The 26,795-nt window shown below is 42.5% G+C and overlaps 2 protein-coding genes across 2 annotated transcripts; both read right to left on the reverse strand.

The window, feature by feature from the left end:
• Positions 1–288: 288 nt before the first annotated feature.
• HHIPL2 (HHIP like 2) lies at positions 289–14,765 on the reverse strand (the record flags this gene model as incomplete). Its single annotated transcript, XM_083856207.1, is given in 14 exon segments — positions 289–432; positions 434–526; positions 528–560; positions 562–642; positions 644–687; positions 1,484–1,560; positions 4,545–4,626; positions 6,088–6,233; positions 6,590–6,716; positions 7,955–8,271; positions 8,619–8,762; positions 10,913–11,018; positions 12,179–12,619; positions 14,762–14,765. Coding segments are annotated over 14 exon segments (1,839 nt in total).
• A 352-nt stretch (positions 14,766–15,117) lies between these two features.
• Positions 15,118–26,047, reverse strand: TAF1A (TATA-box binding protein associated factor, RNA polymerase I subunit A). The gene is made up of 10 exons (XM_083856168.1): positions 25,842–26,047; positions 24,200–24,369; positions 23,265–23,378; positions 22,093–22,291; positions 21,268–21,398; positions 20,226–20,384; positions 19,099–19,165; positions 17,910–18,030; positions 16,713–16,873; positions 15,118–15,450 (listed from the first exon to the last, which is right to left on the reverse strand). Exons 1-10 carry the CDS (start codon positions 25,984–25,986, stop codon positions 15,308–15,310), a joined length of 1,410 nt encoding a protein of 469 aa, XP_083712294.1. The 5' UTR covers positions 25,987–26,047; the 3' UTR covers positions 15,118–15,307.
• Between the last annotated feature and the right edge of the window lie 748 nt (positions 26,048–26,795).

The following is a 26,795-nucleotide window of genomic DNA, read 5'->3' on the forward strand; positions in this document are numbered from 1 at the left end:
TAGAAGATTAAAGTCCTGAAATTTAGAAGCACTTGGATTTATTAGACACAGCCAAATCTTAACAGAGAATGTCCATCACAGGCTCTCGTAACCACTTGTGTCAGAAAAGGACATCACAGTCACAGCAGGATTTGGAAGCTGGTGCTGTTAAAGTTTAATACATTTAATAGAACATATGTAGAGACTGCGAACACTGTCATTACTAAGGGCACACCTGGGAGCACTCCATAACAAGTCATCCAAAATCTCTTTTATTTGGTCACTATTCAACACTTTTGTTTCACCATTTTATAGGCTACTTGCTTTTTCTGGGACATCACTGAGCTTCAAAAGCTGCTTCTTCCTCCTCTTCTCCACTTTTCCCTTAGTTAGTGCTACTTTCTTTGGAAGAACCTCCTTGGTTCTGGCTAGGTGGGAGCTCTTCTTTTTTTTGCAAAGGTGGTGCTGGTGCAGTTCTGGAGTTGTGTCCAATCTTCTTTCCCTTGGGAGGTTTAGCCTCAGCTTTGACTCTCTCTCTCTCTCTCTTTACCAGGTGGACATATTTTTGCTGTTGATGCTTTTTATTTTGGTGGATAGGGTCTTTTTTGCTTTCTTAGAAGAAACTCTTGCAGTGGCTGCAGCAAAGGTAGAAGATTTTTTTTTGAGGCATGGTTATTGAAGGTTCATTTAGCAGCTCAAGGACAGTCTCTGAGGAAAGTAATTAACAGGGTTCAGCATTCCTGCTTTGAGGCAAAAGGCTAATTCAGAGATATGACTGATAGAAACACTTATTGAAGCTACAGTCAAGAAAAACAGCTGAAATTATGAAAGAAGAAATACACACTATAAACCACTCTTCTTCCATCAAAAGACCCTTGTTTTTCTTGGAAATAAAGTTATTGCTTTTAGAAATTATGAATGTGTATTTAAGGAAAATTACTTCCAGACAGAATGAGATAAAACCTTGCACACTTCTCTAGCAGACTTAACAATACGAATTGTTCATAGTACAGTAATATCTGGAAATCCCAGACAAGATAATATCAACTTGCTAAACGCCGGGTTCTACTCAAAATGTAACTCCTGCCCCAGCTGCATGGGACTTTAAGACAGAACACAGCTTGGAAAAAGAAAGATTGACTCCACCCAGATGTACAGAGAAGGGATTATTTGATTTAAGGAACTTGTCTCAGAGCCAGGGGACAGGCCCTCAGAATTTCCCAGACCTCATCCAATGTCTGAATCAGAGTCATCAGTTCCATTTCAATGCCCATTTACACTATTACTTAGCAAAACTTAGGGAAAAAAATAATCAGGGACTGGGATTAAGCAAAGGCACAGCATCAAGTAGACAGCAGAAGCACACATTAAATGTGATAACCAAACTTCAGGGTTGCTTCTGCTCAGTGCTTTAGTTGTTAAGACTGCTGAAGGTTTCAATCCCATGCCTGTAAGTTTAGGTTTTGCTTCTCATTAAAATCAAAGCCTGACAACTTTCTTGCACGTGGAACAAATGGTATCCACTTGCTCTTTGTTCTCACTGGAACAGGCTTGTATTTACACTTCCCTGGTGGAGCTCTCCTTGGAAAATAGAAAGCCAGATGCAGACATCTGAGAGATTGTTAGGGAAGCTTATTTATTCCATAGGCACAAACCAATTCCCCGTTGTCATTTGCCTCTGGTGGAAGAGGCATGAAAGCACTTTAGGCACCTGGAGTGGAATTCAAGCACAGGTGGAATTCAAGAGGCTGACACAGGGCTGGCAAGCCATAAAATCCCTGTCCCAACAGCAGCTGGTGAATGTGACCTTCACTGGGATTTTCTTTGGATACAACAGTACTGCAGCAAGAGGAGTGAGAAAGGAAAGGAACAGGCAGAGGGAGGGAGGCACAACTGCAAAGAAACGTGTCTGTGTTCCTCTCCTGCTGTTCCCTGACAACTTCCCACGGTACAAAAGCACCAAACCAAAACCCATTTCCCCTGAGGTAAAGATGTTGCACGTTAAGTGACAGGAGGGGAGGTACAAAGGAGCACAACACACCTGTGTCCTCTGTTACCCAAGGGAACTGCTGTAGGACAGATAAGAGCAGGTGCTTCCAATGAGGTGTGTTTGGCAGCACCAAGCAAAGCAAAGCATGACCTAAGCCATCATGTTTTCTTGTGTTAGCATTCTCCTTCAGACAGTGGCAGAAGCCAAGTCCTTCCTCTGCACCATTTCAATTTTTTGAAAAAGTTTACTAAAGCAAGGCGGCAGGCACTGCTTGTGGGGATTTCGGGTGGGTTGTGGTTTTTTTTTTTTCTCTCCATCTCTCCTCTCTCTGATTTTAAAATTACAGTCTCACTCGCTTTCTCTCTGCTCAGGACAGAAGGAATTTGGTGCCACCCTGCTGTCTCCAGGAGTACTGCCGGAGAGGCAAGCCAAAGTGGGGACAAACGGCACTGCTGCCATCAGCTTTCCTGGCAGATCCCTCGGGGAGTTTGAGTTGCCATCAGGCACATGACAGTGGCCCTGGTGTGATAAATGTGGCATTGGGTAAAAAATTGTGATAAAAGAATATAGAAATATATGTCAGATTGGTGTTAATATAAAATGTGAAAAGGTACAGTCTGTAGAAAACTTTCCTCCAAGCAAGGATTCTGCCGTCCCCCAGTCCTGGGACAAAGAACAGGACAAGAGCCATCAGGAGAAACAAAGACAATAGCCAACCCAGATAAGAATCGGCATCATACCCAGACAGAGAAATTCCTCTCGGAACGAAAAGAGAATTCTCCGCCGAGGAATACACATTGAAATAACCATGGGCCGCGAGCTCCATCCACCTGTGAAAGGACCTTCCCGGAATACGGTCTGCAGAGTCTGACAAATCCGGGAAGCCCATCTGAAAATTATTTGGACTGTTTACTGGACTATCCCCGGCACCTGTTTCGCCTCGGGACACGAAAACCCCTATAAAACCCCGAGCTGTGATCCGCTCAGTGTGGATTTGGGAAATCTGTACCTTAGAGTATGGACTCCTCATCCACCCAGCGCTGCGCTGCAAATCCTATTTGTGGTTTTCTCTCTTTATCGGTGATTGGGATTGTTTTAATAATAAATTGTTTCTTTGTTAATCCGATTTTTGTCGTTGCATTTATAACACCTGGCAATGTTTTGGAAGCAGGAGTTTGTGCGGCTTGCTATCCGTGCCAGAGCACTTCCTCCCATACGGGCAGGAGGCAGGGAACGCTGGATTCGCTGCCTTGGACTGTGCCCAGCAGAGATGGCAGCTATCCCCAGGAAAAAACTCTACAAGCAGCAGTGAAATGCAAAGAAGAAAGGTTCATGAGGAGAGCAGAGTCACCACAGGAGCTGCAGGTGTCAGGACTGTGCTGCAGAGGCTGCTCAGGCTCCGAGGAGCTCTGCACAGCCTGGGCACGCCCGCAAAGGGCAAACAGACCCGGGCAGAGCTGACACGGCCCCATCTGGGCTAAGGCAAATAAGGGGAACTGGAAAACGCAGGAAAACATTCCTAAGAGCCAGGGGAGTAAGTGCCTGCTCCTGCTCTAGAAGTGGTGGACACGAAGCTTCAAAAGCACAGGGTCTCCATGGCACATTGGGGAGTGGCAGAGAAACAACAAAGATTTGTTTTGATAAATAGACTCTGCTCAAGCTCTTGATGTTTATGCAAGCTCACAAAAATATATATTTTTAGTTGAAAATATTACATTTTGGTCAGCCACGGTTAATGTACTTCCTGGCAGATGACAAGCTGTTAAAGGCAGAAATGTCCTCTAGCAGTAAAAGATTCATCATCTTGGTACACAGCTTGAGTTAACTACCTAGCTTTGGATCTAACTTCTCAAGAAAACATAACTTGTTTTCTTCATTTTGCTAGTGTTCAAGGTCTCTGCAACAGCACACACACATTTCTACTGTATCTACTTTACAGAGTGATTTGAAACTCATTTAATGGTTTTTAGCAAAATCCAAAAGCTATGGAGGCAAAAAAAAATGCAAAAAAAAAATACATAAGTGTGCTTGTTGTTGTAAAAACAGACTTTAACAGGGATAACTGCTTAATGGGGAAAAACATTTTGCTTGGAAAAACTCAAGTTCAGGCTCCAGTCATTATTTGAGCACTGCATGAACCACCAGGTTTCTCTCATCTTTGTGAAGAAAACTGTGCAGTGCCATTTGTTTTTTATTTATATTAAAGTGCATCATAGATATTTGATGTAATGACCCTAAAGGATATGGACTGTCATTTTTAGAACATTGCTTTGCTGTAATTCAGATATGCAACCAAGAAAACTTTCTTTTAGTCCTTAACTCTCCCAGATCTTCAGGGAATTTGAATTCTATTTCCTATTTCTCTGTGCACAGATATGATGAGTGAGGAAAAAATTCACTCAAACTGATTAAAGTTGCACCAGAGGTACAGTGTGTGAACAAAACCCAAGGACTGGATGCAGATGTCAGGGATACTGTGTATCAGTAGTACTTGGCATTCTTTTGCTGTGATAGCTGGGGAGTGTATGGTGATTACAGAAGACTTTGGCATGGAAATCCATCCTTAACTACAAACCTTGCAGGATCAATGAGCTTGTAGAGCAATCCATATGGTGCATAGGCACTGGGATAAGAAGTAGACATAAAATACAGTTCGCCTAAATGGAAGTGAAAAAAGAAAATTTGTCTTAGATTCAAGTGTTCAAGCTGGATCCCAGTTCTCCATTTCCCTCATTCCTGGCTTTTCAGTAATTCACGTGGTCAGAAAAGGAAACCCCTTCAGTTACCCCCTCAGCCATACCTTATATGTCCAAGAAATGGCTTTGTTCTCAGCCTGCCCTGTGCAGGTGGGCTCCCAGAAACACCAAATGACCTCCTGGCTGCAGCAGGGTTCCACACAGAACCAGAAGATCTCATTCAGGCACAGAGCCTGAGCAGCACCTTCATTACCTCACCTCCATGGCTCTCTAAAAGGTTGCTTTTCCTCTGTATAAATACGTATTTTTTAAAACTTGTTTGCACCCAAGAAGCAGCCAGAAACTACAAATAGAGGGGAAGACCACACAAGAAATCTATTTTCCATTTCATAGTCATACCAAAAAGGAAAAAATTCAGCAAGAGCTACATTGGCTAATCAGTGGGAGACAGAAGCTTCTCATTTCTGTGTGGTAGCTGTGGAAGACAAATGCTCCTTGTGCCTTCTCTTCAGCACCCACTAGAACAATATCCAGTGAAAAGGGAAATTAGAGTATGTTGCAAGAGGCAAAGCTGTTGTTGTCTTTCAAACTACATAACATCATGTTGGTTTCTAAAAGGCTGCCAGGAGAAGGGACATGTAACATTCACTTGCTCCACATGTTGCTAGAGCAGTTAAAAATTGTACATATTTCACAGCAAAGCCTGCATCTCCATGCAGCTCTGACAGACTATGCTAGGCAGACAATCTAGGATCTTTTCATGGCAAGCAAATCTCTTTTCTGCTGAATGGTGAAGTACTAAAGCACACCTGTGCTCTCCAAAGACTTACAGCTGCTTTTTGTATTACACAGCTCTGTCAGGAGCCTGTAGAAGAGCAAAGTGTTCACCTGGTCCTTGTGACCTCTAGTAGTGTCCTATGGGCTGAGGCCTTTACATTAAATTTTGAAATGAGTGGCTTTCCTGATCCTCCAAATAAAGTCCTGGTCTATGATCCACAGTGTGAGGTGCTGTTGTCATGAATAAGACTGAGGAATTTATGCTAAAAAAGCAGGAGAAATTCAGAGAAGCTCTAAGAACTCAAGCAAGGATGAGGTGGTACAATGAAAAAGCAAACTGCATTGATATGGTTTTTGATTAGTGAAAGAGCACAAAAAAACCAACAAAAGGAATGTTTCACTTTCCTGAAATGAGGTTCTGTCTCCTGAACTCCCCATCAACATGATCTGCAACAGCCTCACAGGGCAGGAGACCTCCCTGAGCCACAGATCAACCCCACCTGCCATGCTGAGTGTGCCACAAACCTTTCTGCCCTGCCTGCTCTCCAGGCACACCTCAGGAGCAACAGAATTTTCCACATGTTCCTTACAGTAGAGAACAGACTGTACAGTTACCATTGAAGGTGTGGCCAGCACAATACCTACCTGCTTCATCCTCAGCAAATGAGATGATGAATTTGCTGTAGGAACTGATCATTCCAGGGAAAGCACAAGCTGCTGTGCTGCCAATGCAGATATCCTGCTTCTTCCACTTATTTGTCTTCTCATCTTCCTGTAAAGCCATAAGTTGACTAGATGAAAATAAAACCCTGTGTTTTATGTCTCCATCATCCAAATTACTTCCTGTCAAAATCATGCATTACTGAAACAAAACAAAAAGGCAGTCAGTGAAGACTGTGACTGTTGGCTGGATTTTGGAGAAACAGATCTGAACAAAAGCAAATTTATCCTAAGGATTCTGAAATGGAGGAAGTTTAGATTCCAACAAAAATGCCATTGTAAAAGTCAAACACAGGACTTAGTCTACATCCAAGTTTCTCATTTACTCTGGCCCAAAAAGTTTTGGAATGCTCCAATATACTTATTTGCCCAGACAAGGCAAATGTGGGTACAGAATGGGAGCTGCAGAGGGAACAATCAGTCTCACCTGCTCATGAAATCACCAAAAACACAAAGGCCATTCAAGTTGGGTGATTCACATCTCCTGTAGACAAAGCCTCCAGTAACTGACTTGCCCATGCTGCAGCCATACCCAAGTCTTGGCAGAATATCGTCTGCCAAACACACAGAAATACAGAATGAAAAAACTTCCTTTCAGAGAGCATCAAAAAGCAGTTGCTAAATGATGCTGACAGGTACAAAAACTATTAGAAGGACCAATACAGTTTAACAAAGTGCTTAGCAAAATTTCAGTGGTAATTCAGCAGCTTACTCTGGGACAGAACAGACCCAGGGGCTTTAAGGATCTCTCCGTGTAGTTGCTTAGCAAGGCTTAGTCATGATGAGCTTCCATAAAACCAAGATTCTCTGCATTAAGAAGCAATGCAGGAAGGCATCAGCCTGCAGCAAGTGTTATTTGTGACTGAACCAATCATTTTAGCAGGGATCATCTTTACCAGTTCCAGTATTTTTAGAGAAGGGAAAAATATCAAAATTGCAAGTGAGCTCAACATCTTCATGGGTTCACTGACACAACACAGAACATAAATGAGTGTGCTCTTACATTTTATGTCATGAGACTTATAAAATAAAGACTCTGCCTTTGGCAATGTTAAAATTGAATTCTTCCTTTCTCATATTGAATTATCAGATTCCACAGAATTTTATTCTTGTCCTCAACTTTTCCCCTGCATTATAACACATACTCTGCACTTGTCTGCTCATCCAAATGTTCCAGGAACATCTGTATGACCTTGAGATCAGGTGTTTTCCCCCAAAAGCTTAAGGAACATTATAGTAATACTCAGATCTTCTACCATGCTTTGCCAAGAGCTTTACAAAGACCACTAAATTCTGTTTTTTGAAGGCAGCAATTGAGTTTTGTCCATCACACCCACCCCAGTCAGACCCAGAGCACAGCTTCTGAGCATTCTACTGCAGCACTTTGCTGGCTGGCACACACTGCATCTGCCACAGGGTTTGTTTTGGGGTCTCAATATCAGCCTAGTTCTCTGTCCTTAGCCACAGTCATGGCTCAGAAATTCTGAAGAAAACACAGTGTCACTTTCTACTTAAATCAAATCCGTTGCCTTCCTACCTTCACTGGGAAAGTTGTCCACAAAAGACACAGGATCTGAATTTAAACACCTTATCTGGTGCAGTGTGTGGCAGGGAATTCCCTGGATAAGCAGAGTATCATTTCATACCAACACAGCAGGGCTGGGAAAAAGGGATTTCTGCTCTTAAGAAGCAAACAAACTCCATTTAATATACAACACCGGATTATTAAGCTTCATTGGAAAAACAGCACTATAGTCCACTAAATACACACATATAATAATCTTCTCCTTACCCATGGTGGAACTGTGGCAAAGCTGTGTGGCATACCATTTAAACCCCTCCTTTGCTCTCCAGCCATAGTTCCCTCCTTTAACAATGAGGTCAATTTCCTCAAACCTGTTCTGCCTGATATCCCCACAGAATATCCTCCCTCCTCCCTTTTTTGTGAAAGGGTCTTCTCTGTCCACTGCACAGCACCACATATTCCTGACCCCATAGGCATAAACCTCCAGGTGGGCTTTGGGATTATCAGGAGGGATGCAGTAAGACTTTCCATCAGGGCTTCTTCCACCCACATCAATCCTCAACACTTTCCCCAACAAAGTGCTCCTAAAGAGAAGGCAGAAAAAGAAATCACAGCATGAGAGCCATCTGAAAACACAAAAATTCCCTTCTTCTCCTTGCCAATTTTCAAAGGAAAAGTTATCTGTCTAAAAGGAAAAAAACAGTGGCTGGTATGTCTTGCAACCTCCTTAAGCCAGAAAACTCTCTTTTCTCTAAACAACTTGGCTTTCAACATGTCAGATTTTCATTTTTGAAATACTGCTTTTGGACAGACTTGCAGATGCATGAGCATTTTTAGGAAGCACTCTTACTCTATTCTTCCACATTTTCTCCTTTCCAAATCTTTTGTCTGGGTGAACAAGCTCAAAACTTTCACCTGCCCTCCTACTTACTTGTTCTGAGCATTCCTAATTTTTCCAAAAGGGTCTGCAGCTTTCCCTCCATCCCCTGTGAATATATACAAATAGCTATGGACACCAAAGAGCACCTGCCCACCGTTGTGATTTGCAGCTGGTTCCTCAAGCTCCAGGAAACTCCTTAAAAAAAAAAAAAAAAAAAAAAAAAAAAAAAAAAAAAAAAGATAAGAACAAGCTTTTTTCTTAGCAGGGGACAGGGCAGGTGCACACATGATAGATAAAATAAGTGTCTAGTACTGTAGTGAAACATCCTCTTCTACAGTACAAAACTCTTAGGGCAAATGTTAATTCTATAACAGAGTTAAGGCTGTTACTGCTCTTTAGAAGACAAGAGTACAAGATGGAGAGAGAAGACAACCTTATTCCCCAGTCTTTTCAATCCATTTTGGTTTTCTCTGTGATCTTGAGCCCACCTGACTCTGGTAGTTTCACAGCAGGCCAGTCACACACCTGAACCAGGATGACTGGGAATGTGCAGGTTCTGCCAGTGGAAAGAATCATAGGATCATATACTGGCTTGGGTTGGAAAGGGACCTTAAAGACCATCCAGTTCCCACCCTCCTGCCATGGGCAGGGACACCTTCCACCAGACCAGGTTGCTCAGAGCTTCATCTATCCTGGCCTTGAACACTTCCAGGGATGGGGCATCCACAGCTTCTCTGGGCAACCTGTGCCAGTTCCTCGCCACCCTCTTTATGATATCTAATCTAAACCTTTCCCCCTTGTCTTTGTAAATGGTCTCTATCCATCTTTCTTGTAGGCTCCCTTCAGGTTCTGAAAGGCTGCAATTAGGTCAGCCCAAAGCCTTTTCTTTCCTAGGCTGAACACTCCCAATTCTCTCAGTCTGTCCTCATAGGAGAGATGCTCCATCGCTCTGATCATCTTGGTGGCCTTCTCTGGACTCTCCAACAGGTCTGTGTCCTGTGCTGGGGACCCCAGAGGCTGGTTCCAGCACTGAAGGTGGGACCTCCTGAAAGTGGAGCAGAGGGACAGAATCCCTTCCCTTGACCTGCTGGCCACAATCCTTTGGATACAGCCCAGGACATGTTTGGCTTTCTCAGCTGCAAGCTCACATTGCTGGCTCATGTCCAGCCTCTGACCCACCAGCACTCCCAAGTCTCTCTTGGCAGGGCTGCTCTCAGTTCCCAGCCTGTGTTGATATTGGGGGTTGGACAGGGACAGAGAAAAACGATTACAGTAGCAGGATTAGGTGGCCTTGCAGTCACTGTTGGTTGTCTGCACTCAAGCATGCAGGAAAATTAATCTCATCACTTTATAAAACCAAAAATTGCTAAGATCATATTGATACTTTTGTTTTGTTACTTTCTCTTAAGAGTGTGCATTCAGCAATCAAATCAGGCCTCAATTAAATCTGGTTTTAAAAGTCTGGTGCTCTCCCTGCACTAGCTCCCATCCTATGGCTTTCAATCAGCTTGAACAAGGCTTAATTGGCCTTTTTGATCCCAGATCCTGCCAGATTGCAGACTGAGCTCTAACAGCAGAGACAAATTGCGTTACATGCCTCTTCTAACCTGTTAGGGTTTGGGGGTTTTTTGGTTGCGTTTTTTCTGTGGGTTTTTTTTGTTTTGTTTTGGTTTTGTTTTGTTTTGTTCTTTTTTAGTTTTTGTTGTTGGGGTTTTTTTTTTAAAGTTTTTTTTTGGTTTTTTTTTTTTTGGAGGGTTTTTTGAGTTTTTGAGAGAAATGTATCTGGTTTAGAGTGCCATCAGGAAATCCATGACCCAGAACACATCCCACATCCCTGTTTAATCCTCTGACCATTAAGGAACACAGAGCTGCACTGCCAGGGTGAGGTGAACTCCATGGCCTCCTCCTTGGGCTCTGCAGGGCCAGTGAAACTTCTGCAGTTGCCAAACCCAGCTTCCTCTAGGTAATGCTCAGCAACCCCCTCAACACCACACCAGGAAGCTTTATCTGGCTTTTACTGGGTTTTGGCACTGAAGGAGCACCTGACTGAATGAGCTGCTTTGTTACCACACGTGGCTACTGTTCTGATCTCTCCAAAAATGTGAAATAATGCTGTCTTTGCTAAATTAGAGCAGCTACTATTCAGGTTTATCAATAAGCACCTACACCACTTTCTTAAAAATTATTTTGTTCCAAACTATGAGGATGCTGTGGAGGTGGCAGAAAGGAATTCCATTTCTTCCATGTGAATTCAGAAGCAACTTGATCCAGCAAAGTGACTTCACTAAAGCAAAACCATTTGGTAGATCTTTGCTCTTTTCACTAATTCAGCAGACAAATAATACCTGGTAGAGAACCCAGTCTCATTTCTGTAGTTGTTACCAATGTGACCAGGGACAGCAACACATATCACAGTCACAACTCCTTCTCTAAGATTCAACAGCAATCTTACTTTAAAAAACAGGAAAAAGAGTAATGGCTTATAACTTTGAAAATCTGTGAAAAAATAAGGGTGGTTTGGTTTTTTTTTTTTTTCAACAAAATATACTTAAAACAAATGCAAAATTGCATTATGCCCTGCAGAATGAGGAATCAAAGAAACAACAGTAATTTTATAGTGGGTTGTTTTTGGTTTTTTTTTTTACCTGAATCATGTAGAAAAACCCTTAGAACATCAACACCAGTTTTTCTGCTAGAATCTATAGCACATCTTCTGCTGGTTTACCATCTGTAAAAGGACAGAGAACGCTGCTCCTACGTTTTTCAGCCCTGGTGCTGAAAAGGTGTATCCCCCACTCCAAGGGGATGCCACAATCTTGCCAACATCCAAAAAGAGTGAAAAGATTTTGGTACAGAGATAACATTTTAGAGCTCAGGAAATACCAATTCAAGAGTTTTGTACAGTTTTAGAAAGACTAAATGTACCTTTTGGCTGCTTTGTGTTTCAGCATGCAGCGAGTGCAGCCTGGCATGACTAACAGTTGCTAAAAAGGCAGGTGGGTCCTGCCCTCTGATTCCAGGGATGCAGGGGAGCTCAGGCAGAAAAGTGCCTTTGGTCTTTCCTTCCTGCACAGGTTCCATGAGCCAGGTGGGCAGTGGGGAGATAGCACTGATGAAAACACTGTGACTGCAGCCTCGGGACCTTGCAGCAGCTGTGTGAAACCACTGCCTGTAAAATTTTGTTTTAGTTTGACAAGCGCAGCATTTGGAGCATCCTCAGCAGGAACACAACCAAAAAACATTCTCCCTGCAGTCCAGAGAGCCAAGCACTCTGCCTGTAATTCTCCTATCATTTGATTCTGTAAAATTTGTAATCCAGCATCTTGCAGCTGCAAGAGGTAAATACTGATCTGTAATTCTCTCCTTCATTATGGGAAAATCATCATCCTCACCAGGCAATGTTTCCATAAACCCTTATTGCTAGCAAATGTCACTATACATTCCCAGATTCCAGAGATGCACCTTACACAAAACACTTTGCAAAATGCCTGCTGAGGATTAAATGCCATTTCCCTGCCAGGCCACCCTTCCCCTGCTCCCACACATCCCTTCACATAGCACAGCTGTCAGAACCACAACTGACCCTCAAACCAGCCCAAAGTGTAGGATACAGATACTATTTTTCTTCCCTACCTGACACAGGATATCTTTGATGTATGTTCCACGCAGTGTATGCCCCTGGGGATCCATGTAATCCATGATGTCCCAGTATTTTGCTGCAATGCTGTTTTCTCTCTCCTGGTCACAGCAGCCAAAGTTTTCATGGGCAGAGCAGAACTCCAAGGGCAAAGGGGGCTGGAAAGGTGGCCCATAATCCAGACACTGAGGATGTTCCAGCAGAGTGCCTGTCAGGTACAGTAAGGAGGGGCAAACAGACTCATGTGGGCAAGAAAAAGAAACTCCAGAGCTGCTGCTGTTTCTCTTTCCAGCCTGTGGCCAAGCATTCACTTCCTTCACTATAGGTTTCTTGAGGTCAAGTGTACAGAAATCCTGGACTTCTTCGTAGCATGGTTCATTCATCTTCTCTGGTTTATTAATTGCCAGTCCCAGAGCTCAGCATTCCCTGAGGTTTGGGTTTGCTTACATTCCCTCTTCCTTTCTCTCTGAAGTTTATTACTTGGCAGCAGAGACATCCTCCAGGCTGCCTCTTTGGTATTTCACACGTCACAGGGTTGAACCCTCCTCCCCTCTGGACATTTCTCCTGCTCCAAGAAGCATTCAAAAATCTAATCCCCACATTTTAGGTTAAATTGATTGAGAAATCCTTCACCAAGAATTATGAACAATAAAAACATGAGATGAGATACCTATACACAGAACTTGATAATCTTTACAAGACACAAGTGAACAATTTTCAATTCCTAACTACCATTTTTCGCAGCTTTTTGAAATGCACCAAACTTGGGTCTGGTTTCATAAAGACTGAACAGGGGTCATAAAATACAACAAACCTAAGGCAGCAATAAACCATAGGAACAAGTGACTTCAGAGATAGTGCTGTTACCCACAAATCCAGGTATACATTCAGGGTGAAAATGAGAAGAAATTCAGGAGTGAAGGAGGAAAATTTCATTTAAGGCACCAGCACAACCTCAAATTGACTATCATATTCTGCAGTAATCCTGTACTTAAGCCAAATGATTTTTGTGGGTTTGATCCCACTGGACATTAAACTGATTTAAAATGCACGAGACCTTTGCACACTTTCTCCTCTGGTGCATCATGCTTAAGTAAACCCTTCCCATCAGCTAGGAATGCAGGTGTTTGTACACACTGTACTCAGCCTGGGCTGGAAGATGACACTTCCCTAAATTTGCTCTTGCATAAGCAGGACAAGGTAATTTTGATCACAACCACATGGAAACAGAGCTTTTTCTTTCATGCATGATAAAAAAAAAAAATCCTCACAGAAGCTTTGCCCACAGGATGGGGAATAAAATTGATAGGAAAACCAAGTCTAGACTACAGAATTCAAAGCCAAAGACAACCATTGAAATCCACTAAGAGTTATCACATTCAAAGTACAACACACAGGCTCAAAAACACAGCATGCACAGAGTGATTTGCACAGAAGTTTCACTCCACATTAGTGATCTGCTGGTTTGTCTCAGGTGCAAGTACTGCAGTGTCAGGAAACAGCAAGTTTCTTGCAGGGCATGGAAGAGCAATGCTTGGACAGTTACACAAAGGCTGTGACTGCTCTTGTACTTGCTGAGTGCAGCATGATAGTTTCTAGCACCTGAACTTTCCCCACAGCAATCCTGCTTCCTGAGGTCACAGGAAAAAGCTGGAAGCACCACAATGGATTAGCAGATTTTTCAGCCATCAAGCTGCTCTTTATCCTCTCGCTCTCCCTTATCTCCACTCCAACCTCTGATGCTTTGTTTCACATTTCTTGCTCAACAGAGTCTCAACTGCTGCAAAGCACACCATCTCCCACAGGAAGCTGAGGGGACAAAAGGAAATTACATGGGAGCTCTCACCAAGCACCAGGGCTTCCAGCATTCAGCTTTTAAACTACTTGTGTTGGGTTAAGGATAAAAGCTCCTCTGCACACCCACAAAGGAACACAGGCAGACATTGGAAGGAGGAAGCCCAAGTAATACCCTGTTGGGATGCTCTCAGGGTCATCACAGGAGAGGCACCAGCCCATCAAAGTCCATCTCTGCAAGTCCAGGGGACCAGAGGGGCACAACAGCAGGCAAGCCAAATTAAAGACTCCAGGGAAGGGACACCAAGTGCCTGGAAGGGAAGGGACACCTGATTGCCTGCCCGGGCTGTCCCAGGACAGCTTTAGGCCCATGTGCAGGCATGAACCCCAGTGAGATGGACATTGGGAGCAAGTCTGGATCATCTCTCACCTAGGGAGGGTTGATTCCCAGGGCTGGGGGACTTATGGGATGCTGGGGAAGAACATCTTGAAACTTCACCATCTAAACTAAAATGGTCCAAACCCAGTTGAAGATCTCTAACACTATTACACAGTGGGGCAGCAGAATTCTTAGGGAGTCAGAAGTAAACAAGCACTAGGGTTGGGAATGATGAGTAATTGCCTTTCACAAAACATAGTAACAGCAAGTATTTCACGTAATATTTAAGACACCTTGGCTTAAAGCACTTCTCACAAGACCCTTGTGAACCCAGACCAAAATCCTAGATAAACACCGAGTTTTAAAAAGCACAACTGTACTTACCCATAGGCTACTCTGCTGCTAAAGACATCTTTATTTCAGTCCCAGAGGGAGGTTCAAGCATTTCACCCTCCAGAATTCTACAGATCTGGCATTAAAACAGAAGCAATACGTGGAAACCATTTTGTTGTTTTCAAGCAAACTGGAATCTGGTTTGTGATAACACATCAACATTTGCTTTCCAAACACAGCAACACTGCATATTTCAACTCATGGGCATGACTGCAAAAAAACGTCTCTTCCAGGAGGTAGAAAATGTCTCAGTATTTCTGTGTGTCTGCTCTTTCAAGATGTATTTGAAATAACACTGTTTGCACTTCACACAAATATGAGGGTAACATTACAGAAATTCTTTGACATTATCAGTTGATTTACATTCATTTTATTATAAAATAAATACAAAACAAAGTATTTTTACATAAATATATTTTAAAAAATCTAGCAGTGAGTCAATAGGGTCTGCCTAGACATTTTGGAGTAGCACCAACACAGAAATCAGTTTTACAGAGAGGAAAAAAGTTCACCAAGAACCTTAAGGACACCTTCTCATCAAGGCTGAACAGAGGAATCTGGAGGACCAGATATTTTCAGGTAAACAAGATTGTGCCTGTTCACAAACTTCTTCAGCATCCGAAACCTTTTCAGCTGAGCTTTGCACCCTTGGTGAGACACATATTTAAAGTATTTGCAACCTAAGGAAAGAAAAAAACACCCACTAAGTTATACCATGATACAAGCAAATACAAAATGCTTTCATTGTTTAAATAATATGCAAACAGCTAAGAAACTTTTCAGTAATTAAAGGTATTAAAATCCAAGACATGCTCATTAGAGACATAACTGCAGCATTAAATAATCTAACTCCACTTAACCCAGCAAATATTCTAGATGTATCTAAGTGCCTGTTATCTTGCAAAATACTTTTTCACTTTTGTTCTGCCAATTAAATCAGAAAGTAAAAAAGCAGCACTGAAAACATACATTAATTTATTATGCTGGATAAGGAAAATAGAGGCTCACATTGACACCAGTAAGTACTGAAACTTCATTCAAAAAAATCTGAACTGGAATGATTTTATTAGCCATCTGGAAGTAAAAGGGAGATATCTGATATTACTGAAAGCAAAACAAAAAACATGCGAAGAGCTTCCAATATGAGAAACTGTTCTGTGAAATGCAGAAGAAAAAAATATAGAAAAGCTGATAATGAAGAAGTTGCCTATCAACCAGAAGTCCAAACCAGTGCACAAGCCACTGTCTCCACACCATATTCCCATTCTCAATTTAGCAGCTGATTCTTGGCCCGAACCTCCCCTTGGTTTTGGCAGCATTTCAAATAATGCCACTAAAGAGGTAATGATCTTCACCTTCTTACCAAACTGCTGATGGTTTTCATTCAAGACCCTCCTTCCTCTTTCCTGCATTACAACATCCCCGTGGTCCTTAATGACCAGCTGAGCCCCAGTATTGCTGAGACACTCCTAGGTTGGCATCCAGCAAGCAAACTCCCTGCAGCCCTCACAATATTCCCTCAGGAGGGCGTTGTGCATTTCTGGAGTTATGGTTTGAAGGTCAAACAAGACAAACAGTATTGTGGCTGCTCAACAAGGCCAGATAAAATGGTAAGTCCCATTGCCTAAAAAAAGTTTTGAGGTCCTGCCTGTGCCTTACAATGGTTTGCTTTGCTCAGCCTTTAAAATGAGAAAGGCATTTATTTACACATTGTTAAATATCAAACCAATTTCAATACCTTCCACATTCAGCTCCAAAGACAAGAATCCTTTTTAGAAGAAAGAAACTGCATTTCTTCCAGGCAGCAGATCAACTGCATCCCATGTCTTTAGGAGTAGAACTAGACATTATTTTTGTTCTATGTAACGAAAAGAAAAAAAAAAGAAAAAAAAGAAAAAAAAAGAAAAAAAAGAAAAAAAAAGAAAAAAAAGAAAATGTATACCCTTTCCCAGTAGGATTCCAGCCACCAGAGCTTTCTCATATGAAAGGCTTTTATCTTCCTGCCAGTTCCTTTTTGCCAAGTAACGGCTAAAATGGAAGGCTGGCCACCAGTCCTTCCTGGAGTTCCACTCTTGCTTGATCCAGTCAAGATGCTTATCAGAGCTGGAAAAAAGTTAAACAAGTTACAGAAAGGGTTAAATTGTGATGGAAAAATTATTAGGAGATACTGAATGTTAATTGCCAACATAGACACACTGACTTTATACTGAAACCAAAACACAAATACAAGCATTTTTATATAAAACTAATAATTTTTTTTATCCCTGGCAACACTTGTGAGGCTGGAAGTGAACTCTAGCCTTAACTTATTAAGCCTTGGCAATAACACAGATTATGGTGTGAAATCATGCAAGCCTTTCACTTGTGTGCCAGTTTGTCAATAGTAATATGGCAGTTTCTCCAGGTTTGTCAACAAATGAGTGGTATGAAGGGGTTGCTTTGTCCTTAGGAAAGGTTTGTGTTACTCCGGCCATACTCAAAGACTAACTTATTCCAAGCAGTTACTACTGTTAGGCAGTAACACCCTTAAACCAAGCATTTCAGCAACACAAACTCCTTCCAGCACCTCAAGAGAACCTACAAGGAACATGAAGAGGGAGTTTTGGCAAGGGTAGCTAGAGATAGGACAAGGAGGAATGGCTTTAAACCAGTAAAGGACAGGTTTAGATTAGACATTAGGGAGAAATTCTTCACTCAGCTGGTGAGGCCCTGGGTCTGTTTTGCCCAATACAGTATTTGGTGAGTGGTCTCTCCCTGCCCTTCTCTCAGCCCATGAACACTTTGTCATATTTTCTCTCCCTGTCCAGTTGCAGAGGGGAGGGACAGAGCATCCAGCCATGGTCAGCCCACTACACTGCTCTAGTGGGAGGTGTCCCTGCCCGTGGCAGGGGGGCTGGAACAAGATGATCTGTGAGGTCCCTTCCTACCCGAACTATTCTAGAATTCTATAAAACTGCAACAGGGAAGTGACACTCCCACACAGCGACCACGATGCCCAGTACATTTCAAGATACTCTGAAGTCATGTATGAAAAGCAAAAAATGAAGGCAAAGTTAGAGCACAGAGGGTCACTGTGTCCACTGCCCAAAGGTGGAGATTTGACACATTTGTTTGGACACATTGCATCAGAGCTACTTACACCACAATTTGTTTCACCTGTCTTGCCAAACAGCTCCATGCTTTTGCATTTTCTTTCCAGCCAGCATAATCCAAGGCTGCAAAAATAACTTCCAGGCCCAGTCGACGTTTTTTTCTTTTCTCTGGAAAAAGATGAGGCTGATTAATGAATTGCACAGATCAGGACAAACTCATTAGTAAAGCACAAGTGAAAGGCACAGTTCTCCATTCTGCCCCCTCAATGCTGCTACTTTAAACATAAGTTATGTTTATTGGTATAAATTCCTTTAAAAACTCAAGATTGTTCTCATTAGTTATGAAAAGTTGGCAAATGTGTCACACATTAACTGAAAAAGGAAGGTTTCAGACAAAAGGTCTGTTTTTCTCCCTCCCTAAGAAAAATCACAGAATGGTTTGGGTTGGAGAGGGACATTAAAAATCATGAAGTTCCAACCCCTGCCATGGGCAGGGACACCTTCCACTAGACCAGGTTGTTCAGAGCCCCATCCATCCCAGCCTGAACACTATCAGGGATGGAGCATCCACCGATTCTCTGGGCAACCTGTGCCAAGGCCTCACCATCCTGACAGTCAAGAATTTTTGGAGTTTAAAGCCATTAAACCTCATCACATCAGAAGAGAGAACAAACTTTATTCATGTACATTTCACCAATCTGTTGACCTGCTGGGACATATCAAACCACAAGAAGACAGACAGCTTGGAATGCAATTGATCAGCATGGAAAAAAATATTCTTCAAATTGGAAGACTTTTCTACCAGCTTGGAGATAATGCTTCCTTAAAGAGAAGGAAAATTTTGTTGTTTGATCAGAACAATGAACTAAAGAATAGATCTATTCCAAGAAAAAAAACAAGAAAAAATAAAACAGATCCCAAAAAATGGAATGAAGACCTTGGAAGTCAGAGTAGGGTGTCTAAAAAATGTTTTGAGGTCCTGCCTGTGCCTTACAATGGTTTGCTTTGCTCAGCCTCTAAAATGAGAAAGGCATTTATTTACACGAGTTTGTAAATGACTGCTCACACATCCAACTAAGAGGTTATGGTGATTGGAAAGTTAGGATTTGAGTTCATTTTTGGAGATTATTTCATATGAAACAAAACAACTTTCAAAAGCAGAAAGAAGGCCGTAGGATAATCCAGAATAGTTTGCTGAAAGTAGCATAAATGAAATGAACAAAGGTAAAAACTTACTTGATTTCTGAAGCATGGTATTAAAATCTATCATTAGTTCATGTGAAGGAACAATATCATGCAAGATCTGAAAAATAAAAGACAAACCCCAGATAGGTTAATTTAATGTGAAAGCTTTTGAAGACTTCTACCTGACTGAGAAAAGCACAGGCTTCAGAGCTTTGAGTGCTTTTAGTTCAGAAAAATTAAGCAATCTGGTACTTTGGTGCCTTGATATAAAGAATGGATCTCTAGGTCCATTTTGCACATCTGTGACACTGCTCTGTGACACCATGAATAAATAAATACCTTGATGGCCACTGACAAACAAAGACAGCATTCTGAAGGAGCAGCCCAAATCCATATCCAGTGTTCCCTTTTGTGAAAGCAATGTCATTTTCTCCCTAGGACAGTTCTAGCTCCCCTGTCATTGGATCAGTTTCTGGACTTATCAAACCACTTCTATGATTTATCTCTGTTTTGTAAGAGACTCATGTCTAAAGCCACTGCTAAAATACACCGAGGAGAACTTCACACAATTCTGCTACAGTTTCAAAGCCTAAACCAAACCAAACAGCCTCACAAACCTGTTTTTAAACAGCACTTGGGCTAACAAAAGCACATTAGTGCCATCAAGTGGCAAAACATGGTTTGAAAGCAGTACCAAGGGCAAGGAAAGCAGGAATTTAAAAGCTTAAACCAACTAGATCTTGTCTGCCAACAAGCAGCAGACATTAGCTGCTAGCTTTAATGCACAGCTCATTGGAAAAAAGCAAAGAAACTAATTGCTAGACAGGATCAATATGTGAAAGAGCAGGCAGTTAATAATTTGTACATTATTGTAAAGATCAAACTGTAAGAGAAATCAATGCATGCTATGCACAAGACTGCTGATACAGACTTCTGGAACCATGTGAACACGTTCTCTGAGTTTGCTTAATGACTTTAGTGACATGATGTACCAGTTAAAGGTAAAACAACAACTGGAATTCAAGGACAGTAAAGGATTCTGCTCCCTCCCACTAACTTCCCTCTAACCCTCTACGTCCCACAAAGAATACAATAGGAAAAGTAATGTAACAGAGCTCAAGCAAGCTATCAGACTACCACATGACTGACACAGGCTGTATCTCCTAAGGGGTACCTACCTTCAGTGCAGAGATGAGGGATTTCTTTGGTTCCCGCTGCCTCTTGAGGAACTGGTAGAGGTAGACATGGGCATTGGGGTTAGCAGGGAACTTGGAGTTGTAGGCATATTCATTCAACACCTGCCGGGCCTCGTTGTGGTCTCCATAGAACTCCAACAACTGCAAATCAAGTCTGCCATTAGTTTGTCAGATAAAGGCAACCAAACTCTTACAACTGATTTTGGACTGCCACAGAGCCATCCAAATAGCACAGCCTGTATCTAAGGGTGCAGCATATTAGATAATGCATATAAGATAATTCATGTTAGATAATTAGATACTCATCTGTCTTAATTTTACTGGCTACTCTCAGCACAGAAAGACAAGAATTCATACACAGAAGCTACTCTGGGAGAAAAATGCTTTAACACTTATTTAATTGTCAAAGGATTACCATCACTTGCTCACTGGAAAGAGATGCTGAAGGCACCTGCCATATCTCTAAAGACAGAATTTGGCAGATGCCAGCACCAAGGAAAATTCTTAAGATACGCTTAGAGAAGTCAGAGCTTTTCAGTGTTTACAAAAAGTAAAAGATCTCTTTAAAATCATTAATTCTTAATTACAAATCCTAAGCAGATATTTTAAAAACCCAAACCAAAACACAGAGGGGCTGCGTATTTAGCATCTCTAACATTTGTGTATCCAGAGAAAACACTGCCCTGCCAAAAATCAGAGAAAGTATTTTCAGGAATTTAAACTAAAGCAGCTATGCTCCAATTTCTGCAACACCACAGAAACAAAACATGTAAGCTGTTTGTCTATTTCTTTTTCTTGACAATGCACAGATAAAAGTTCTTTTTGTACTCTGCTCAGGCTCTGCAGCTCTACCAGGAGTACATTGTGCTCTACATCAAAGCCAGTGACTTGCACATACTAATGTGTTGCTTCTGAAATACTTTGTTTTCACTCACACACAGAGAAAATAATCTGCATATGGGCATCTTAATGAAAATTAGACAGGGAAACACAAAAAGAAGCCATCTGTAAAACATGCCCTTACATCCACATAGCATTTCACAAAGATGTCCCAGACTCCAGGTATTTTAATAATCTCCTTCAAGTTCACTGCTGCCTTCCGAAAGTAACCATGCATTTCCTGCTCCACAGCCAAGTCTGAAAATCCATCCTCACCTACCAAAACACAAAGGAAGGTCACTAAGTTATTAAACTCTGCCAAGCACAGGGATCTTGAAGTGCTGCACTAAGAGATGATCACATTTTGCTAAGCAAGGACTCCAGTCAGGTAGTTTTTAAGAAAAGACTCCTCAGTATTGAAACAAGAATTTTTTTCTGTTCCTCATTCAAATTTATAATCAATTTAAACTCATGGAGCACAATGAGCTGTCCTCCAAGATAAGATGCTACTAGCACAAGGTCCATAATCCAAATTCACCATCTGATTTTCAGAGAAACAGAAGATCTAGTGTAAGTGACAAAACACTGCCAGTAGGTATATATAGAACCAGATGTGACACATGGAGCAACTTCCACATCTTTAAGGAAACTGAAATTCAAACACAAGTGTTGAGGGCTTTGCTATCACTCAACATTCCAGCAGCAATCAAGCACTTGCACACTTATTAAGTCACTGCTTTAAGGGAATGCATTCCTTTGATCATGATTTTAGGTGATGCTGGCTGGACATGGGGAGAAAGAGTTTCAGAAGAGCATTTCAGGGCACTTCAGAAAGTGCTGTTTTGGCACCACCACCACTGCTGATAGAGAATCCTGTACCAGCCACACCAGCACACACTGAAGTCTAGTAAAGGAAAATGGAATCTGCATGAGCAAACTGAAGCTACAGCTCAATCCAAAAAACACTTACCCTGCTCTAACAGGATGTTCTTCTGCTTAGACCAGCTGTAGTAGTCCAAGAGTCCCCTGTAAGCCTGAATGAGCTTCATTTCCTTATCCTGAATGGCTGTTTGCTCTCCAAACCTCCAGCTTTCTGCCAGGGAAAGGTTCTGGTAGGCTTCATCTATTTGCCCATTACAGAGGAGATGAAAGACATGCTCCAAGCAGACCTGCAACCCAAACAGTCCAAACCACAGCATTTCATACTCAAATGCAGAGATTCTCAGCAGTACAGCAAAGTTCTATACACATGTTCAGAGAAAGAGGACGCTTACTGACATGCATAAAAAATATTGCCAACACAGGTAATGAAGAATTTAAATTGTGTTGTCTCAAAAATCTGCTTGTCTTTAACAAGTGCTGTACCTATATCAGAAGATTTAAAAATGACCTGAGGAAACCCAGCTGGGCTGCATTTGCTGATTTTTCAGAGCACCTGAAAGAGGGATGTCCTATCACCCTACCGTGTTGATTTGGCATCATAAGATAAAAGCCTAAACCTTTAGTTAGCTCCAGAAAACCCTCGTATGGAAATTCTTTTGAAGATCTTTAACAACAGAATAAAAGACAGAAGCACCATCCCAAATGAGAAATAGCCAAGGAAATCAAAGCAATATAGGTTTGAGTGAACCACCACAGGAAAAAAAAAAAACCCAAAACATTAAAAAAAACCCTACAGCTGTGTGACACAGGTGTGCACAGCATACAGTTTTATAATCAGATTAGCTACTCAAAAAGTGAGAAGGTAATGAGGCAAAATTTAAGCACAAATGTTTAGACAGGAGCACAGTGGTCAAATTAAAGGCTGGAAATAAAAATCTTGGCAGGTAATTATCATGTCATTGGGACATGCATGAAAATGAATTTGACTGTTTCAAAGTCAAATTAAACGCTTAATTAAAGGGCTTTTAAGCACTTCTAAGGACTGAAAACATGCATCTGTGATCAAACATACAGACCAAATGAGATAAGGTAAGGTATAAAATAACCTTCAAATATCGTGCAATTGGTAATTGAAATGTTGGTTTGAGTTTTTTTACACTAATGTCAGTAGTACATTTCAAAAGAGATTTGGAAATTAATATTCAAGTAAGTGTTCAGGTAAATGTGAAAAATCATCAGGGCTGTTTTAAGTACACTCACCTTCAAGTACCTTTTTACTCCTAATGTTTTCATCTGTTCCATGAAACAGTTGAACTCTTTCATGCTGCTTTGGGAATGATGCCACAAAATTTCAGTTCCTATTCTCCAAATCATCTATTAATGGGGAGAAAGAAAATCAAAACCAACCTTAGTACAAAAATGGGAACAGACACCATATATACAGTCTTACTACACTTATAGTTACTGTAGGACATGAAAAATGTACATTTGAACTGCAAATAAAAAATACTACAAAGCATTAACTACAGCTATAGTAACCTACCTACTCATGCAGTGAGACTTTTAGAGTCATTCAGTGGGTGGTTCAGAATTTCTCATTACAAATGCAGCACTCCAGAAGAGCTTATGAAAAGTGCATGCCAGAGGGCTCCTCCTCCCTTCACTGCAAAATTATGTTCTTCTTTGATATGACCCCACCAAGACACCAGGTATACACAACTCTTTGAACTTCATAGCAAAGATTATTTCCAAGTTGATGTAGCTCCCCAACTGCATGCACTTGTTTCCAAGCTCTGCAAGCTAACCATAGTCAAGTGCCCAATTTATTTAAAAGCTCTGATCTTTTCCTTCCACCTGCTTTCATCTCAACACCTGCAAGGAGAATTGCAGCCACTGGAAGAGCTGGTAACAACCCAAATAAGCCACCAAGTTGCAAACAGATTCTGACTGATGGCATGCCAGAACCAAAACATTTACTGCTTTTCTATTTTAGAAGACTACTTGGACTTTTCATAGGTATGCTGCTGATGGAGTGAACTTATACCAAGCCAAGTTTTCCTCTGTTAAGGATCTATTTAAAATAAAAATCTTTTGATTAGGCTAATTAAGAAGATGTTGGTCCTGAAATATACAGATGCTGCTTTGCAAATATTTTTTCAAGTGCAAAAAAACCTAGATAAGGAACATGGGCTTACCTCTGAGGGACCAATGTGTTCTCTGGAATAGTCCTTCTCTAGTGACTCAACATAGCAGGTCAGGAACTCTGCAGCCCTTTTCCACTGCTTTTGGAGCAGGGCATCCTGAATGTAGCTTAAACATGCTTCCTTGCTCTTCTTGAAGTTTAACTTGTGTTCATTGGAAGATACTAAACAAACAAACAAACAAACAAACAAAAATCAACTGAGCCCACAGCTGTCACAGCCCTTATTCAGATAGTCTTTCTTGTATGGACACTACAAGAAACTCATCTTGTCAAAAGAGTCATCTTAAGCTCTGTGGTTTTGAAGATAAACACATCTGTTAGTCCACAGAGAAACAAGACTATGGGGAAAGCTAGAAATGTGATATGAAGTGACATTTTCCATAAGCAGCATACAACTGTGCTTGAAATTGCCATTCATCTGAAACACTGAATAGCCAGTTATGTCACACTACTGCCCTACTAGAATCAGGGAGCCATGGTGCTTTGATAACTTCACAGTACATTTTGTCCTATTTTGGGGACTACTCTCTTCACTTATTAATCATCACCTAAGTCTGTGATCCCACAGTGCTGCAGATTTGCATGCACACAAACAAACAGACCATTCCAGTACCAAAGGCTAAACAATTCCCACAAAGATAAACGTAGAGAATTATTCTCATTAGAGTACAAGGCTGCAAAGAGGCTACCTGGCCTTTTTATACCAATAGTAGTTCAATTTATACCGAAACCAGCGTGGAACTGAAACTTCATTCCCATGAAGTTTCAGTTTAAAGCTCAGGGCTGTATGACCCCACAACAATGCTGGTCCATAAAAAGCCACCTGAAGGCACATGGAGATCACCAAGACACCTCCTAGATGCTGGATGCTGTAGGCAAAGGAAGAACTCAAACAATGGCTAAGTCAGAACCATTAGGGCTGGAAGGGACCTCTGGAGATCACCCAGTCCAATCCTCTGCCAAGGCAGGATCACCTGGAGCAGGTGACACAGGAACGTGTCCAGGTGGGAGCTGAAAGTCTCCAGAGAGGGAGACTCCACCACCTCCCTGGGCAGCTGATCCAGTGCTCTGCCACCCTCAATGTAAAGATGTCCCTCTTGCTGAGGTGAAACCTCTTGTGCTGTAGTTTATGGCCACTGCACCATGTTCTGTTTGCTGGGCACCACGGGAAAGTCTGGCATCATCCCTTTGGCATTTGCCTTTGAGATATTTGTATGCATTCATGAAATCCCGTCTCAGTCTTCTCCAGACTAGAGAGGCCCAGCTCCCCCAGGGTCTTCTATAAGAGATGTTCCAGACCCCGAATCATCCTTGGTGCCCTCCGCTGGACTGTCTCCAGGGGCTCCATGTTTCTCCCGTCTTAAGGAGCCCAGAAGGGGGCACAGCACTCCAGATGTGCCTCACCAGGGCTGAGCAGAGCGGCAGGATCAGCTCCCTGGACCTGCTGGCAATGCTCCTCCCCACGATACCACGGGCCCTCTGCCCGCAGGGGCACACCGCCGGCCCACACCACAGCTACGGCTATCCCGGACCTCTTTCCCGGCGCTAGCGGACGATTTAGGGAAGCCGAAACTCTTTGTCACCATTCCCACGGCAGCACGAAGGAGCTCACAGAGAGAACGCTCCGCCCTTACCCGGCTGCGGCGGCGGGAAGGGCAGGTGCAGGGGCGGCTGCAAGGCCGCCTGAGCCGCGGGGTGGCTTCTCCTCCTTCTCTTCCCCGCCACCACCACTGTCGGCGCCTCCTCATCCTCCTCCTCCTCCTCTAGGAAGCTGTCCATGGCGCCGCGGGCAGCCGGGCTCCCACCTCACCTGGCAGCTCGTGGGGCCGAGCCGGGGCCGGGCGGGCAGCGGGAGGTCCCGGCAGGAACCGGGGGCGGGAGGTCCCGGCAGGCGCCGCGTCCCGGGGCCGCGGGGCGGGAGCGGCGCATGCGCGCTGAGGGCGGTTGGGGCCGTCGCCATGAGGGGAGAGAGGGGTTGGAGTTCTGTGGCGATTCCTTGTTTCCCTCTGCCTGTGGGACGGGGGGAATAAATGAGGGATATCAGCTTAGGGTGGAGCACGGGGGGTAGCTGGGTGTATGCCACAGACGTTTATTTCTAGGTGTTCCACAGTCAGAGCGTACCAGAACCGTGGCTAACGCACTGTTTGCTCTAGAAGTAAATTAGCGAGCTCCTCCCGTCGCTCTTTCCATAAGCTGTATTGCTATTTTCGTGTTCCTTTGTAATTTATAACGTTCTACAGAAGGGAGAGATTCCGATTCAAAATCCTGTGCATTGCAGAGCAATAGTGTTGTCTGTGCCCCTGCAGACTACCCGGATTATACAAATTTGTGCTGGAACTTATTTCTTTAAACTGCTTTGGAACTGAGTTTGCCCTGGGCTGTTTTGATGTGTGTAAAGTCCAGTTTACCCCGTAAGATCTCACAGAGCTTTGTTGTTGCTTTTTTTTTTTTTTTTTTTTTTTTTTTTTTTTCCTTCCCAGAACTGCCCTGGCGTGGGAGCGTGAGTAAATAATAAACGAGTTCAAATTAAAGGTTCATGTGGTGCAGTGTCCTGGTTCAGCTGTGATCAATAATCGGTGTTGGGAATA

This window comes from Zosterops lateralis (assembly GCF_965231275.1).
Source record: "Zosterops lateralis genome assembly, chromosome: 3".
Taxonomy (NCBI): Eukaryota; Metazoa; Chordata; class Aves; order Passeriformes; family Zosteropidae; genus Zosterops; species Zosterops lateralis.

Excerpts from the sequence above, each read along its gene's own strand:
- TAF1A (XM_083856168.1), bottom strand. The coding sequence starts at position 25,986 with ATGGACAGCTTCCTAGAGGAGGAGGAGGAGGATGAGGAGGCGCCGACA. Across the intron at positions 22,292-23,264 it reads GAGTAAAAAGGTACTTGAAG|GTCTGCTTGGAGCATGTCTT; the intron begins GTGAGTGTACTT and ends TTTGGGTTGCAG. Across the intron at positions 16,874-17,909 it reads CAGGTGAAACAAATTGTGGT|CTCTGATAAGCATCTTGACT; the intron begins GTAAGTAGCTCT and ends ACTTTTTTCCAG.